Source organism: Periplaneta americana, chromosome 1 (genome assembly GCF_040183065.1).
Source record: "Periplaneta americana isolate PAMFEO1 chromosome 1, P.americana_PAMFEO1_priV1, whole genome shotgun sequence".
Lineage (NCBI taxonomy): Eukaryota > Metazoa > Arthropoda > Insecta > Blattodea > Blattidae > Periplaneta > Periplaneta americana.
The window spans coordinates 5,049,800-5,064,118 of NC_091117.1; the positions used below are offsets into that span (position 1 = coordinate 5,049,800).

General features: G+C 32.3%; 1 protein-coding gene across 1 annotated transcript in view; it reads left to right on the forward strand.

Moving 5' to 3' along the window:
- Positions 1 to 11,623, forward strand: part of LOC138701347 (bone morphogenetic protein 1-like) — a 40,533-nt gene extending 28,910 nt beyond the window's left edge. Inside the window, exons 5-7 of the mRNA XM_069828179.1 lie at positions 1,329 to 1,474; positions 6,317 to 6,461; positions 11,312 to 11,623. Coding sequence (XP_069684280.1) covers positions 1,329 to 1,474; positions 6,317 to 6,429 — 259 coding nt within the window. The 3' untranslated portion in view covers positions 6,430 to 6,461; positions 11,312 to 11,623. The remainder of the gene's footprint in view (positions 1 to 1,328; positions 1,475 to 6,316; positions 6,462 to 11,311) is intronic.
- The last annotated feature ends 2,696 nt before the right edge of the window (positions 11,624 to 14,319 follow it).

The following is a 14,319-nucleotide window of genomic DNA, read 5'->3' on the forward strand; positions in this document are numbered from 1 at the left end:
CTGGCTGAGAAGGAACTGCCTACTGAAGGATGCACTGGAAGGAATAGTGAACGGGAGAAGAGTTCGGGACAGAAGATATCAGATGATAGATGGCATTAAGATACATGGATCATATGAGGAAACAAAGAGGAAGGCAGAAAATAGGGAAGGTTGGAGAAAGCTGGGTGTGTAGTGAAAGACCTGTCGGGCTCAACACTATGAATGAATGATCTATTTATTTATTTTTTTATTTTTCCACTTATTTATTTATTTATTTACTTATGCATTTATTTATTTATTTACTTTTTTACTTATTTACTTATTTATTTACTAATTTATTTATTTATTTACTTATTTATTTATTTACTTATTTACTAATTTATTTATTTATTTACTTGTTTATTTACTTCTTTATTTATTTATTTATTTACTTGTTTATTTACTTATTTACTACTTATTTATTTAGGCTACTTATTTACTTATTTACTACTTATTTATTTACTTACTAATTTATTTTTTTTAATTACTTATTTGTTTATTTATTTATTTACTTATTTATTTATTTACTTATTTATTTACTAATTTATTTATTTATTTATATACTTATTTATTTATTTACTTACTATTTATTTATTTACTTATTTATTTTTTAATACTTATTTGTTTATTTATTTATTTACTTATTTATTTATTTACTTGTTTATTGACTTATTTACTACTTATTTATTTAGGCTACTTATTTACTTATTCACTACTTATTTATTTACTTATTTACTTATTTACTTATTTATTTAATTACTTATTGATTTATTTATTTATTGATTTATTTATTTACTTATTTATTTATTTATTTACGTATTTATTTATTTACTTAATTACTTATTTGCTTAGTTATTTATTTATTTAGTCATTTATTTATTTATTTACTTATTTACTTAATTACTTATTTACTTATTTATTTATTTATTTATTTACTTATTTATTTATTTATTTACTTAATTACTTAGTTACTTATTTATTTATTTATTTATTTATTTACTTATTTATTTATTTATTTACTTATTTACTTATTTATTTATTTATTTGCTTATTTATTTATTAATTTATTTACTTATTTACTTATTTATTTATTTACGTATTTACTTATTTACTTAATTACTTATTTATTTATTTATTTATTTATGTATTTATTTATTTATTCTAATTTTTTTTCGGGACAGACAGGCAATTCAGTTTTATTTCATAACGAAATACTTCGTCTACTTTTCACATTTGCTGTGTGAATAGGTCTAATGTGTCTAAAATTTGTTGTTAAAGATATCAGCATTATCTCGCGTGTTTTGTTTCAGACCAAATCCCTTCATTTGCGGCATCAGAATGCGTTCCATGAAGTTCCAGCTAGAGCCGTCTACGACGACGCCGTTCGGGGGCGCATGCGCAGATTATCTCCAGGCTCCTGGCTGTGGCTTCTTGTGTGGCTCCATAAATTTCTCTTGTAAGTTAATTCAATCAACACGTTTTCTGTATATTTAATTTCACAATACATTTTATCTTTCCCCGATCGCGGATGTGTAACAGACGCGACAATGCACAGCTGTACAGATGCGAGCGAGGAAAGATAAAATGTATGCACTGTATTATATTCCATGTTTGTTGAAGAAGAGAATCGCTAGGTAAACTGTATGACTTGTCTTTTATTGCACTCACTGATCTGCAGTTGTGCACGATGTGTACGTGTACAGTCAGCCTGTTTTCACTTTGTCATTTTTGGACAGGTCTGAACCGAAAATTTCTTTAGGTTAGGTATGGATTTCTCAATTTATTTTTATTTTATTTACGTAACTGTTTGGTCCACCAATTTTTTCTTTATGTTAGGTTTGGTTTCTCAGGTCATTTTTAGTTAGTTTACATGATATCTGGGTAAGGTTCTCAGACGTCCCGTTAAATACGGGTTTCGTCCCGTTTTTCGCTAATGCGTCCCGTTGTCCTGAGAAAAGTCTTCGGGACAGCTTTCCGTCCCGTATTTTAGAGTTCTAAACCGAGCAAAAACGGAAAAGTTACAATGTCTTTTTATATTATAAACTAGCCGTACCCGTGCGCTCCGCTGCACCTGTTAGAAATAAATATAAAGTAATTACATAATTAAAATAGGACATTTGATCCAGGGAACATTCGTGTTTGATAGAAGGATAAATCGTTTAATATGTTACTTAATTTAAATTGCATCCAAATAATTAAAATGCGATCATTTTGGTCCAGAGACACTCATTTGGTGCAATGACAATTCCTTTAACATGTTTCTAATTTTTATTACATGCAACCACAGTTTAATGAAGATTGACATCATTTAGATTTAATGTGTATATTTTATTTTACTTGTTATAGGTTTCCATTGAATTATGGTAATAACTTAATTTTAACCCTTGTTTTCTACGTATTCAGTAAATGGCGCTTGGCCCACTATGGTTCTGAACCCTTCAAATAACTTAAATTATATTATATTATATTATATTATATTATATTATATTATATTATATTATATTATATTATATTATATTATATTATATTATATCAGAAGTTACTGTAATAACATTATAGCATTATATCCATCTAGAGAAACTACACTTTCCAATGGTGAAATAATAATTAATTATACAAATCGGTTAATTTAGCTTCCGGTATTACTTCCTACAAACACAGAAACATTCTCTGTAGGCTATGTTTCATAGCTTTCGATTGTTGCTGTCCAAGGCCCCTTATAGACGAAGTCATTTGTTTTTATCTCAATACAGCACCTTAGATGGCGTTGTTATTGTAATTTTAAAACTCATTTATCTCATTAAATATCAGTCCTATCAAAATTTTATATAGTATAAAACTTATCGGAAATCATTTTAAAGAAACTTTTATGCAACATTTTTCACAAAAATCAATAATAAGCGAGATATTTCGATTTATTTAATTCAGGCCCCCTTATAACCGCCCTTTTAAATAAAGTATTTTGAATGCCATATAGCCTAAAATCTAAGTTACAACGAACTTAATTTATATTCCAATTTTCATATACATCGGTTCAGCCATTATCGCGTGAAAAGGTAACAAACATACAGACAGACATAAAAACAAAAATTTCAAAAATGCGATTTTCGGTTTCAGGGTGGTTAATTGTATGTGGTAGGACCAATTATTTTTGCAAATCGAAAATTACCAGAAAAATTTCGGCTACAGATTTATTATTGGTATAGATTACGAACACCACACTTCATCATTGCATTGTAGATGGACTATTATGAAACAATATTATTGTTGAGTTGTTAATTTCTCAAGGCGGCTGATGGCAACACCAAACGTTTAGATGAAGTCTGGGTGGATCTTTTTAAAAGTACTGAAGGAGAACTCTCAGATTTTAAGAGTTCATTATGTGTATCCTGGAACAAATGCGTATGTCGAAAGATTAATTTCTCTCATGAACGGTCTTTGGACTGATGAGAAAAATAAATTGTCTGTAAAAACAGTAAAATCAATCCTTATTGTAAAATAATTCTTTAGTGAGGGTTGTGTTGCTTTACATGACATGATTCTTGAAAATAAATATTTGTTAATTGAAATTCATTCTTTAGAGAAATATTGCAAGACCAAGGCGGATTGATTTATAAGAATATTGTCACTTGAGTAACTTAGTATATTTATAACTATTTCTGTAATAACTTAGTAAAAACAGTTTGAAAGCTACTTACACAAGGAAGCTGAAACTTAATGCAAATATGCTCCCTAACAATTCTGTTTATTTTTTATTTACTTGCCCTTAGTAAAGTATTTGTGTTGTAAACTTTACTACACACATACTTTGAAAGATCGGCATATTGTATGTATGTATGTATTTATTTACACTGCAAGTGGGCAAGCACCTGGTGGCAGTTTTATATACAATATTAACAATACACAATAAAATGTACAATACACAATACAATTTTACAACACATATACAATTTTATACACAATACAATAATAACACACAATATAATTTAACACAATAATAATAAAACATAAATAAAATACCTAATTTTACATTACAACCTACATTATTATGTATAGGCCCTACATAAGTTTCAATAGTCTTTCACTTTACTCTCATCTCACTCACTGTAGTGGCACTATGACGCATTTCACTGACACTTCAGCACACATTTCACTGACACTCTGTAACACATTTCACTGACACTATAGAACACATTTCATTGACGCTATAAATTATCACTGATCGGAACTGTTCACTGCACTGTAAAACCATAACTTCACTGACTCACCTCGCTTCACTGATACAACAGTTCAAATAAGTCAAATAATTGCATCCTTATGCATACTTATAAACAGAACTACATTTAAACTAAACATTTCTAGTCTAAGGCCCTCTTACACGCTATTTTTAAATAATTTACAATTCAAACCAAGGAAGTAACTCGTCAGCCTAGATAAATACATGTCACCTTAAAAAATTAAATGTTGAATGTCACCTTAATTTTAATTTTCACTTTATATACAACTTTTTAAATTATTCTTGAATCTCCTTAAAGAAGGACAGCCCTCAAAGACCGCTGCAGGTAGGTCATTCCAATCATTTATAGTTCTATTTAAAAATGAGAATTTACCTACATCCGTTTTCTGTTTCCTACATTTGATTTTAAAATCATGATCGTTCCTACCATAGTACGTTGGCTTTTCTAACCGAGCCGTTATGTCTACCCATGCTTTCTGACCTAGATGTGCTCTATACAATGATGTTATTCTAGTTTTCCTACGTCTGTTTTCCAAAGTTTCCCATTTAAGTTCTTTTATCGTATCGTTTCCATCTTCTCTTTTACCTTTAACAAATTTAGCTGCCCTATACTGGATTCTTTCTAAGGAATTTATCTGATATATTCTATAGGGATCCCAACACGTAGTTCCGTATTCCATTAACGGTCGCACTAACGTTATGGGTGGGCATACTAAAGTTACTCAGTGAAAACTGGTAAGTGTCCCGTATTTTTTTTCCAATATGTCTGGGAATAACAGTCTAGGATTGAAATGTACGAGTATTAAGAAAAAAGTAGCGGGAAAATGGTTTTAGAAAAAATGGAAGTGAATCTTTTAGACGTTTACTGATTGTTTATTTTTAGTTTTAAAAACATCGCCAATTATTTAACCGAATAACATTTTTCTGTTTTTTTTTCTCACATATTATTTAATTACCATTAATAATAATAATAATAATAATAATAATAATAATAATAATAATAATAATAATAATAATAATGTATCAAATATGAATGAGGTCTCGCCCACCTCATTGCATATTACTAGTCGATTTGTTTTATTACCATTAAGTACGAGAAAAATTCGTACCGGCACCGGGAATCGAACCCAGGACCTCTCAGCCATAAAGTCATTTAATATGCGCTCCTGTATATATATGACGTGTATCGTCTTAAATGCAGGCAGTAAGGCCGTAACATAATACTACGAGAGGAGTTCGGCCGGCGTCGTGGATCGTGTCCCGGCATGGCTCAGTTGGTTAAGAGCACTCAGCGCGCACAGCTGAGAGGTCCTGGGTTCGATTCCCGGTGCCGGTACGAATTTTTCTCGTACTTAATGGTAATAAAATAATAATAATAATAATAATAATAATAATAATTTCCTTACTTACAAATGGCTCTTAAGGGACCCGGAGGTTCATTGCCGCCCTCACATAAGCCCGCCATCGGTCTCTATCCTGAGCAAGATTAATCCAGTCTCTATCATCATATCCCACCTCCCTCAAATCCATTTTAATATTATCTTCCCACCTACGTCTCAGTCTCCCCAAAGGTCTCCCAACTAACATTCTATATGCATTTCTGGATTCGCCCATACGTGCTACATGCCCTGCCCATCTCAAACGTCTGGATTTAATGTTCCTAATTATGTCAGGTGAAGAATACAATGCGTGCAGTTCTGTGTTCTGTAACTTTCTCCATTCTCCTGTAACTTCATCCCTCTTAGCCCCAAATATTTTCCTAAGCACCTTATTCTCAAACACTAATAATAATAATAATAATAATAATAATAATAATAATAATAATAATAATCGCTCTAGTCATCATCTTATAAAAAGATTAGAGAAACACATGGCCTCTTCTGATCTCGAAGGCTAATATTATTTCTCCTTCCAGTCAGAGACAATGCAGAAAGGGGATCTTCTAAGTACAGTGGTAAATGTATAGAATACATGATGATGATTATGATCATGATGATGATGATGATGATGATAAGAAAGAATAAAGTTATGTGTAAGAATTAAATGCAATTTGAATGACAGGGACAGCCATGTACCAACCTGGAGCGACCAGCCAGAGGTTCCACTTCCACTCTGATGACGTCAACAGTCTTCAGGGGTTCCTTATTGCGTTCGAGCAGGTCTACCACTGCTGATAGCGAAGAATGAAGCCAAAGCTCTCCATGAGGTAATCCAGCTATTAATAGTACGAGTACATTAAGAAGCAAAGTGGTATAAGTGCATTTCAGTTACTTTTGAGAAAATGTGATTGAAAATGTTCAAGCTTTCGTAAATTCCTTGGAGTTTTGATTTCAAGTTTTAATGTCTGATGTTAAAAGATATATCCCTACTAGAATTTGTTTATGTTTTACCTTACCCTGGATGCATTTAACAATTTTTCTTAGAAAGGTTACTTGTATCCCTTCGCTTCTGACCCACTCAATTAAAACTGTACCCACAACTCTGCTTCGTGTCTCTTTCCATTAGAATATTTAGTACGAACGACGTGGGGCAGCATTACCTTGTTGTTGTTGTTGTTTTCTAATGCCAGGCGTTTGACAATAAAGTCACTTGACCTCTTGCACTCCAATATTTTTCAAAGATATTATCATGACCAGCCACTGAAGCACAGATTTTGAGGTGTTCCGAATCCATTTCTTGGTTTGAGTTGCACAATGGGCAGTTAGGGGAATGATATATTCCAATTGCAGTAGTACCTACAACATCGGCTAGCAAATGAAGATTCTAAGACGCAATCGTCCGTAAAAAATTGTGAAATTTGTTTCATCAGTATATATGAAAAGAATACATGTACCCAGACTATTGAAACAAATCTGTCAACAGTAGCTCAATACGTAGTAAATATGCATCCATAGATAGTTGCTAACCACTAGGATCGTTACTATCGTCTCATTACAGACAATGCGAAATAGTGCCGGCACAGTCTATTGTTCCTAGCACCCTCACAACTCAAGTTTCGTGACTGTATATACTAGACTGTGGTACGAGTATTACCATAGGTGCCCACAGTTCCATTGAGCTTAACGAATGTTGGGTAATTTCTACGCGAAAAATTAATCTTATCGTACATGAGTGTACTACTCTATTTTTCAGTGAGAACAGATGTTGTAGATATATATCTAAGCCTCCTGGAATATTAAATTCGTAGATAAAAATTTGAGAAAATAAAGACCTTAGACTGCCTTCGTGGTCTGTTGGTCAGCATGGTGGCTTGCAGATCCGAAGGTCCCGGGTTCGATTCCCGGGCTCAGCTCCCGGTGAATTTTTTTTGAAGAAGAAAAATTACCTGGGTGTCTAGAGTCTGGAATTTTGTATGATTGTGAGTGTGCCGGATTAATATTAATTAACCAATCGTCAAAATATAGAAAACCATTAGAACTGTCGCTGGGCAGTAACCTGAACACACGTTTCAGCGTCACATTGTTGACAAGTAACTCCATCTGTTAGCACAACCATAAAGCATCTAATAGATGCTATAGAGTTACCAAAGCTTCGCCTCGTTGCATTAAACAAGTGAACATCTGAGTTTGATGTAATATAACGCTTGGTCGTGAAATACGTAAATTATTATGTATTTGTTTTGAAAATTATTATTAATACCTCGTGTTTTTCTGGATATAGCACATAAGCACTTAAAACCTGTGTATAAAAACAATAAAGAAATAAATTAATCATTGGGCCACGTTTAGAAATTAGCAGGTTTTGACAATTTGTAAAAAATAGAGACTTATGTTTGCTAAGTCAGAGCCTGACTGTTCAAGCAGGAATTTATTTTTGCGGTGTTAAATTGAAGGAACAATTGAGGCGTTCCCTGGAACAAGAACTTAAGTACGAAATCTTGACTTTGTGATAGAGGGCATCAAACATTTTATCACAGTCTACTATATACAGTCGCGAAGCTCAATATGTAGTAAAAATGCAAACATGAGTAGTTGCCCACCACTAGGATCGCTACTATCGCCTCATCATCGCAGATCTCTCTCCTAGTAGACGACAAAATATGTTACACTTTCGTTGTGTTCTTTTGGAAAAATTAACACCTTCCTTCCATTATTGAAATATTAAATGCATAAAGTTTTTAATTTATTATTTTAATGAAGTATATTAAATTCCACCATAAACTCGAAGATACCTGCAAGAAATAGGTTTATATTTTTGTTTGTGCAAAACGAACTGAAATTTACTATAATCGCTTCACTCATTCAAGATTATAGCGATAATGAACTATGAAACCATAAATATTAATTTGCATTTCCCTTTACAACAACAATAATGGAAATATGAATTAATGGAGTAACTTACGTGTACCGGTACTTGTAGTGTAGGCTTACGCAGTTAACAAAGTGGGATGAGGTTAAGCAATAATAATCACACCAGAATTGGAAATAAAACGTGATCAATAAATTTCATTAAAACAAGCTTAATTTTTCTACGTCTCTAGTAAAATATTATTATGCCAATTATTGTATTTTAGCCATTAACATTTTCATTACAACCAATAACGAACATTTCACAAGCATCAATGTGAAATACGCAACGAGCTAACACTCGATGGAAATACGACACAGTCCAAAGTCGACCGTGGACAGTCTATTGTTTCTAGTTGCTAACCGCTTGGAGCGCTTTATCACGAGATTTGCAAAAAATCACCTCAAGCTTCGCGACTGTATATAGTAGACTGTGATTTTATGTCTAGTATAAATGCATTGCGCGAACGCTGTTCAAATATTTCTAGAAAGTGCTGTGTTTCCTGAAGAGAAATAATATTTTGTCAGGAGAGAGATGTTTTTTAAGGATTCAAATATGTATATGCTGGAAACGAAAAACGACATAACATACATTAAGATATTCCAGAATACGTCTCTCAATTGTCTAACTTTGTTTTCTTTTTTTTGTCATAAACTGCTCATTTTGTGCTTAAATATCCGATGTGTCTTTTTCAGTAGTTAGGGCCGATTTCACCAAAATGTTACTAATCCACATTTAACTTAAATACGGAAGTTAAATCATATTTAATTCGTTGCATTTCACCAAACTAATACGTATTTAAAATAAAGTCAATGAAGTTAATTTTATTCTCAAATTAAGTCACCACAGCCTTCGGAATCATCGTAAAATAGTAATTTCGAAGGCCATGAGCCCTGTCAATGTAGCCAGCAGTCTTTGTAGTAAGTTCATTTGTTACATTACAACAATAAACTATCATCGTAAGTGGAGGTAATATAAATCTGTTGTTCACGTCACTTCAGTTGCTTTATTTTAGGAAACAGGGGATTGATTAAACATTTCTTCAATAAATATATAATTTAAATAAAATTACGAAGTACTTTCCTATCAGTTGGAAATTCAAACTCACCTTCTATGCTATGCAGAGGATGCAATGTTTGTGTATTGTTTGAACTAAACCGCATTTTCAAATCTGTTTCGTCCGTTGTATTAAAATAATTTCCTCTTTTGGAAATGATCCTCACTCGTCTTGGTAAGAAATCATCATTTTCAAATATCAAACTCATCAATGTCCTCGCCATGTTGAACATTATTGTTGTTAATACAGGATTAATTATTTAATTGACAAAATATTGACAAATGAACTGAAATGTAGTTTAATTAGAGCTTAAAGCCAAATTTGTGGTGGTGAAATGCATTGTCCCTTTAAGTCTCAATTAAAAAGACATTAACAAAAGAGTATGAATTTTATTATAAATATAAATCATCATCATCATCATCATCCTTCACGAATTAGGCCTCTGTAGACCTGTTTCGGCCCCATCCTGGTCGACGATGTCCTCTAGGTTTATACCGCATCATAATTTTTGGGATTCTTGAATTTTCCATTCTTCTTACATGATCTAGCCAACTGAATTTGTATCTGCTGATTTTTTCTTCTACCGACTCTACTTCTAATTGTTCTAAAATTTCTTCATTCCTTTTTCGGTCTGTCCTGAAAAATTTCATTTCCGTTGCTTTGATTCTGTTCATGTCTTTTTCTTTAATGTCCAAATCTCGCTTCCGTATAAAAGGGAGGGTAATGCTAGTGTATTATATATTTTTATTCTTGTAGATTTTTGTATTAATTTAGCTTTTAATGTATTGTTTATTATTCCTAGAATTTGTGTAAATTTGGTAATTTTCTTGTTCACATCTTTTTCATTTTGATAAGATATTTCACAACCCAGATAATTGAAATTTTGTACTTGCAAATCAAGCTTTCAGGCATAACTCCCCGTAAAGTTGATTTGAATAATTTCGAGGGAAAAATTGTTCCGGGACCGGGCATCGAACCCGGGACCTTTGGTCCGATGCCCGGCCCCGGAACAATTTTTCCCTCGAAATTATTCAATTTTGTACTTGTTGGAGGCATTGGTTTATTGTGTATTATCTTACTTCTGACTGGGTCTTGTCCTAAAAATGCCATTACTTTTGATTTTTGTGCTGAAATTTCCATCCATATATATTTCCATAAATATAAATATAAAATTTTATTATAAAACAGATACAGAACCGAAAATTGAAACATTTAACTACACATTTCTCCTTTGCATTGAACAAAAACTCTTTAGAAAATTCTGGCCAGTTCAGATGTGTTTGTATAATTACTTTAATGCAAGGCCTTCTGTGTGTCTCTATTTCTATTGTTTCCAAAGCAAAGTCCTCGTAACGCGATAATATTTCAAATCGATAGCGACTTCGACTCGGCATTTTTTTTGCAGCCCACTACTACTACCACCATTACCATAAAAACCACCACCTGCATTCCTGCTACTCATTATACTACCACTTCTGTCACTTCTACTAAAGTTCTGCACTTCAATTCCAAGCAATAGTATCTCTGTCAAATTGAACTCTTGGCAAAGGAAAATGGTAGACTGTCATAGTCATGCGAAAGAATGATTTGAGTTATTTAATCCGTTGTTAAATGGTTGCTATGTTTATGTGTTAGAGCGTCTGAAACGATCTCTTATTATATATAGCACAATTTTTGTATGGTTTAGTTAAACTGCGTCCTTTTTTTTACAGATCACCACTTCTACATGGATTTGAATCAAAGCGTGGAGAGACTAGACGCAGCGAAGCTGGGCGCTTCCTCACCATTGCACCAATCTCTATTTTTGTATTTATTTTTATATACATCGCAATAAGGTAAACGACTGTGAAAGAATACCATATGAAGAATCACTTTATTTTATATTTGAGTTACCATTTATTTATGTATACTGGGTACACATAATTGTTGTAGAGTTAGTTCAAAGAAGAGTACAATTTTATTTATAGTGTAGTTGAATCAACAACGAGAAATAGGGCCAATCAAACGTATTTCTTCTCTTCTATAGCTCGTGGTGTCCAATCACCCACGAGTGAAACAATCTGTAATATGTTTACCACTATTTGCTATGATAGTTCAGGCTTTCATGGTGATTATATTCAGAAAAAGACTTTTGGGTATTTTATCATGTGCTGAAACTTCCATATTATGCGTTCCTATTTTCAAAGGATATTAAAATTAAGATGAAGAATGGTTTCATATTGAGCGAGATATGGATACCGATTCTACATATTCTTAAAAAAAATGACACAATTAATCGAATTCCTGTAACTGCATGAACTTTTTTTATGCTGTTCGTTTGTTATTGTGGGCATGATTGGGATTGTGAGAATGTTAGGGATTTGTGAGATAAGTTCGACATTTAGTTCAATTTATGGCAATTTATCTTTATATTCCCGTAATTTAAATTTAACAAGGCGGAGCCTTCTCGTTAACTACTTCATAATGGCTTCCTCATTCCATGCGGCCTAGTCTGCAGACAACAATGCAATTGATAGTCGAGACGATTCACACATCAATATGACACCAATGAGTTGTTTGAAGTTGTAATGAATACTATGTGATTACAGAGAATTAAGTTCGTTCGAAAATTATTAATACTGCAGTTAAGTATTCTATACATGTTAAATTAACTGTCTCTATTTTGATACTTCCCGAATTTATTAATCACGCCAATTTGTGTATGGATAATAATTAATTCATTTTGATGTCACATTCATTTGTTTTCGTTTTATGCTTTATCAGTGCTGGCAGGATTAGGAACTAGTTTATTTTAAACACGCCATAATTTTATTTTAGTCTTCCAAGGCCTACTGACAACATAGAATGATTTCGACGTTTATGGAACTAATTTAGTAAGATGTAGGCATATGTATAACTTTGCCGATATCCAATACATCAAATTCTTTATACAGTATATGAGGTGTGTTAGGTAATCAATATATCTATGTTTTATTTATTTGGCCTTCATTGTTTGAAACTATAATATGTAAATGAAGTTTCTAAGGATCCCGTGCCCAATTTTTTGGGGTAGTCAGGCGTAAATGGGCCAATGAAGTAGACGGTCTTTCATGTTTAGTTACTAATCTGAAGATGAAATATATATGCAGTTCTGAGACGTTGGATATATCTACTTTCAGCACGTGGCGTAATATCCAAGAATGTTTTTTTCTGAAGCATTTTGTTTTGTTAGTAATTTTCAGTAAGTTTTATTATTTTTATACAATACTCAAATACGGAGGATTGGAAATGAAACATTATATGTGTCATGGGGATGCTAGTTCTGTAAAATTATTTGGTTGTACACTGAACGAGTTAAAAATCTAAAGGTAATGTTATTGTCGAGCCCGGCATTAGTTCAGGTTCTCGTGTTATTAAAATTGAAGTCCCCACCTGTGGAGTAACGGTCTAGCCGCGAAACTAGGTGGCCCGGGTTCGAATCCCGGTCGGGGCAAGTTACCTGGTTGAGGTTTTTTCCGGGGTTTTCCCTCAACCCAATACGAGCAAATGCTGGGTAACTTTCGGTGTTGGACCCCGGACTCATTTCACCGGCATTATCACCTTCATACCATTCAGACGCTAAATAACCTGAGATGTTGATACAGCGTCGTAAAATAACCTCAAAAAATAAATAAAATATGGCGAGGTACACATGTTTCCTCCTGAGATAAAAAATATATAAAACTAATAACATGGATCATATGAGGAGACAAAGAGGAAGGCAGAAAATAGGAAAGATTGGACAAAACTAGGTTTGCAGTAAAATAATAATAATAATAATAATAATAATAATAATAATAATAATAATAATAATAATAATGATTTATTCTCTAACACTCAACCAGGAGTAAAACTGCGTTACAAAAAACACTATACATTTACAAAGTACACTACAATTTTATACAGAAAACTGAATAAGATAATAATAATAATAAAATGTATACAGCAAGTAAGTAGAAATCAGACATAATATATAACATACAGAAAGAAAGAAAGAAAGAAAGAAAGAAGCATAATAAAATGTGAACAGCAGGTCAAAATAAATGAGACATACAAAGTATAAAAAATAAGACAATTGAAAGACCTGCCCTTGGGAAGAACACTAAATTAAAAATTATCATTGGTAAAGCATTCACTTCATTATTTTGTTTTATTTGATTATACATTATCCATACATTTTTATTTCATAGCATTAATAAAAATAATACACTAAAATAGTAAACTTACTGCACTTTATATGCTATACCACGGCCTCCTTTATTATCTATGGATGACTTCATTGTCACAATCGATATGTGTATAGTCCTCACATCTCGCTGGACAGCATATACTCTCTGACCTTCTTCCCACATTCCTACGATAAGTGCACGGGTCATCTCAGGCATATAACATTATATATTTTTATAAAATGTATTATCAATAGATAATTTATTCAAAGCCTACACAAACAAGCTGAATGATATTCTGCTAGTAGGTTCACAATGCCTTCTGTATATCGGTACGTCTTTTGTTTCCCATCCAAAGTCTTCGAAGACGATAATAATTGAAGTCGATATTGATTTCGACCTCGAATGCTAGTGAACGATTCTGTAGGCTACTATTTATTACATTCTTGTTTGAAATAAACATTGTGAAATGATCATCTGGCACATATAACGTTTCGTTTGCCTTCCTTCATATTGTTTATTAAGATATGTAATTC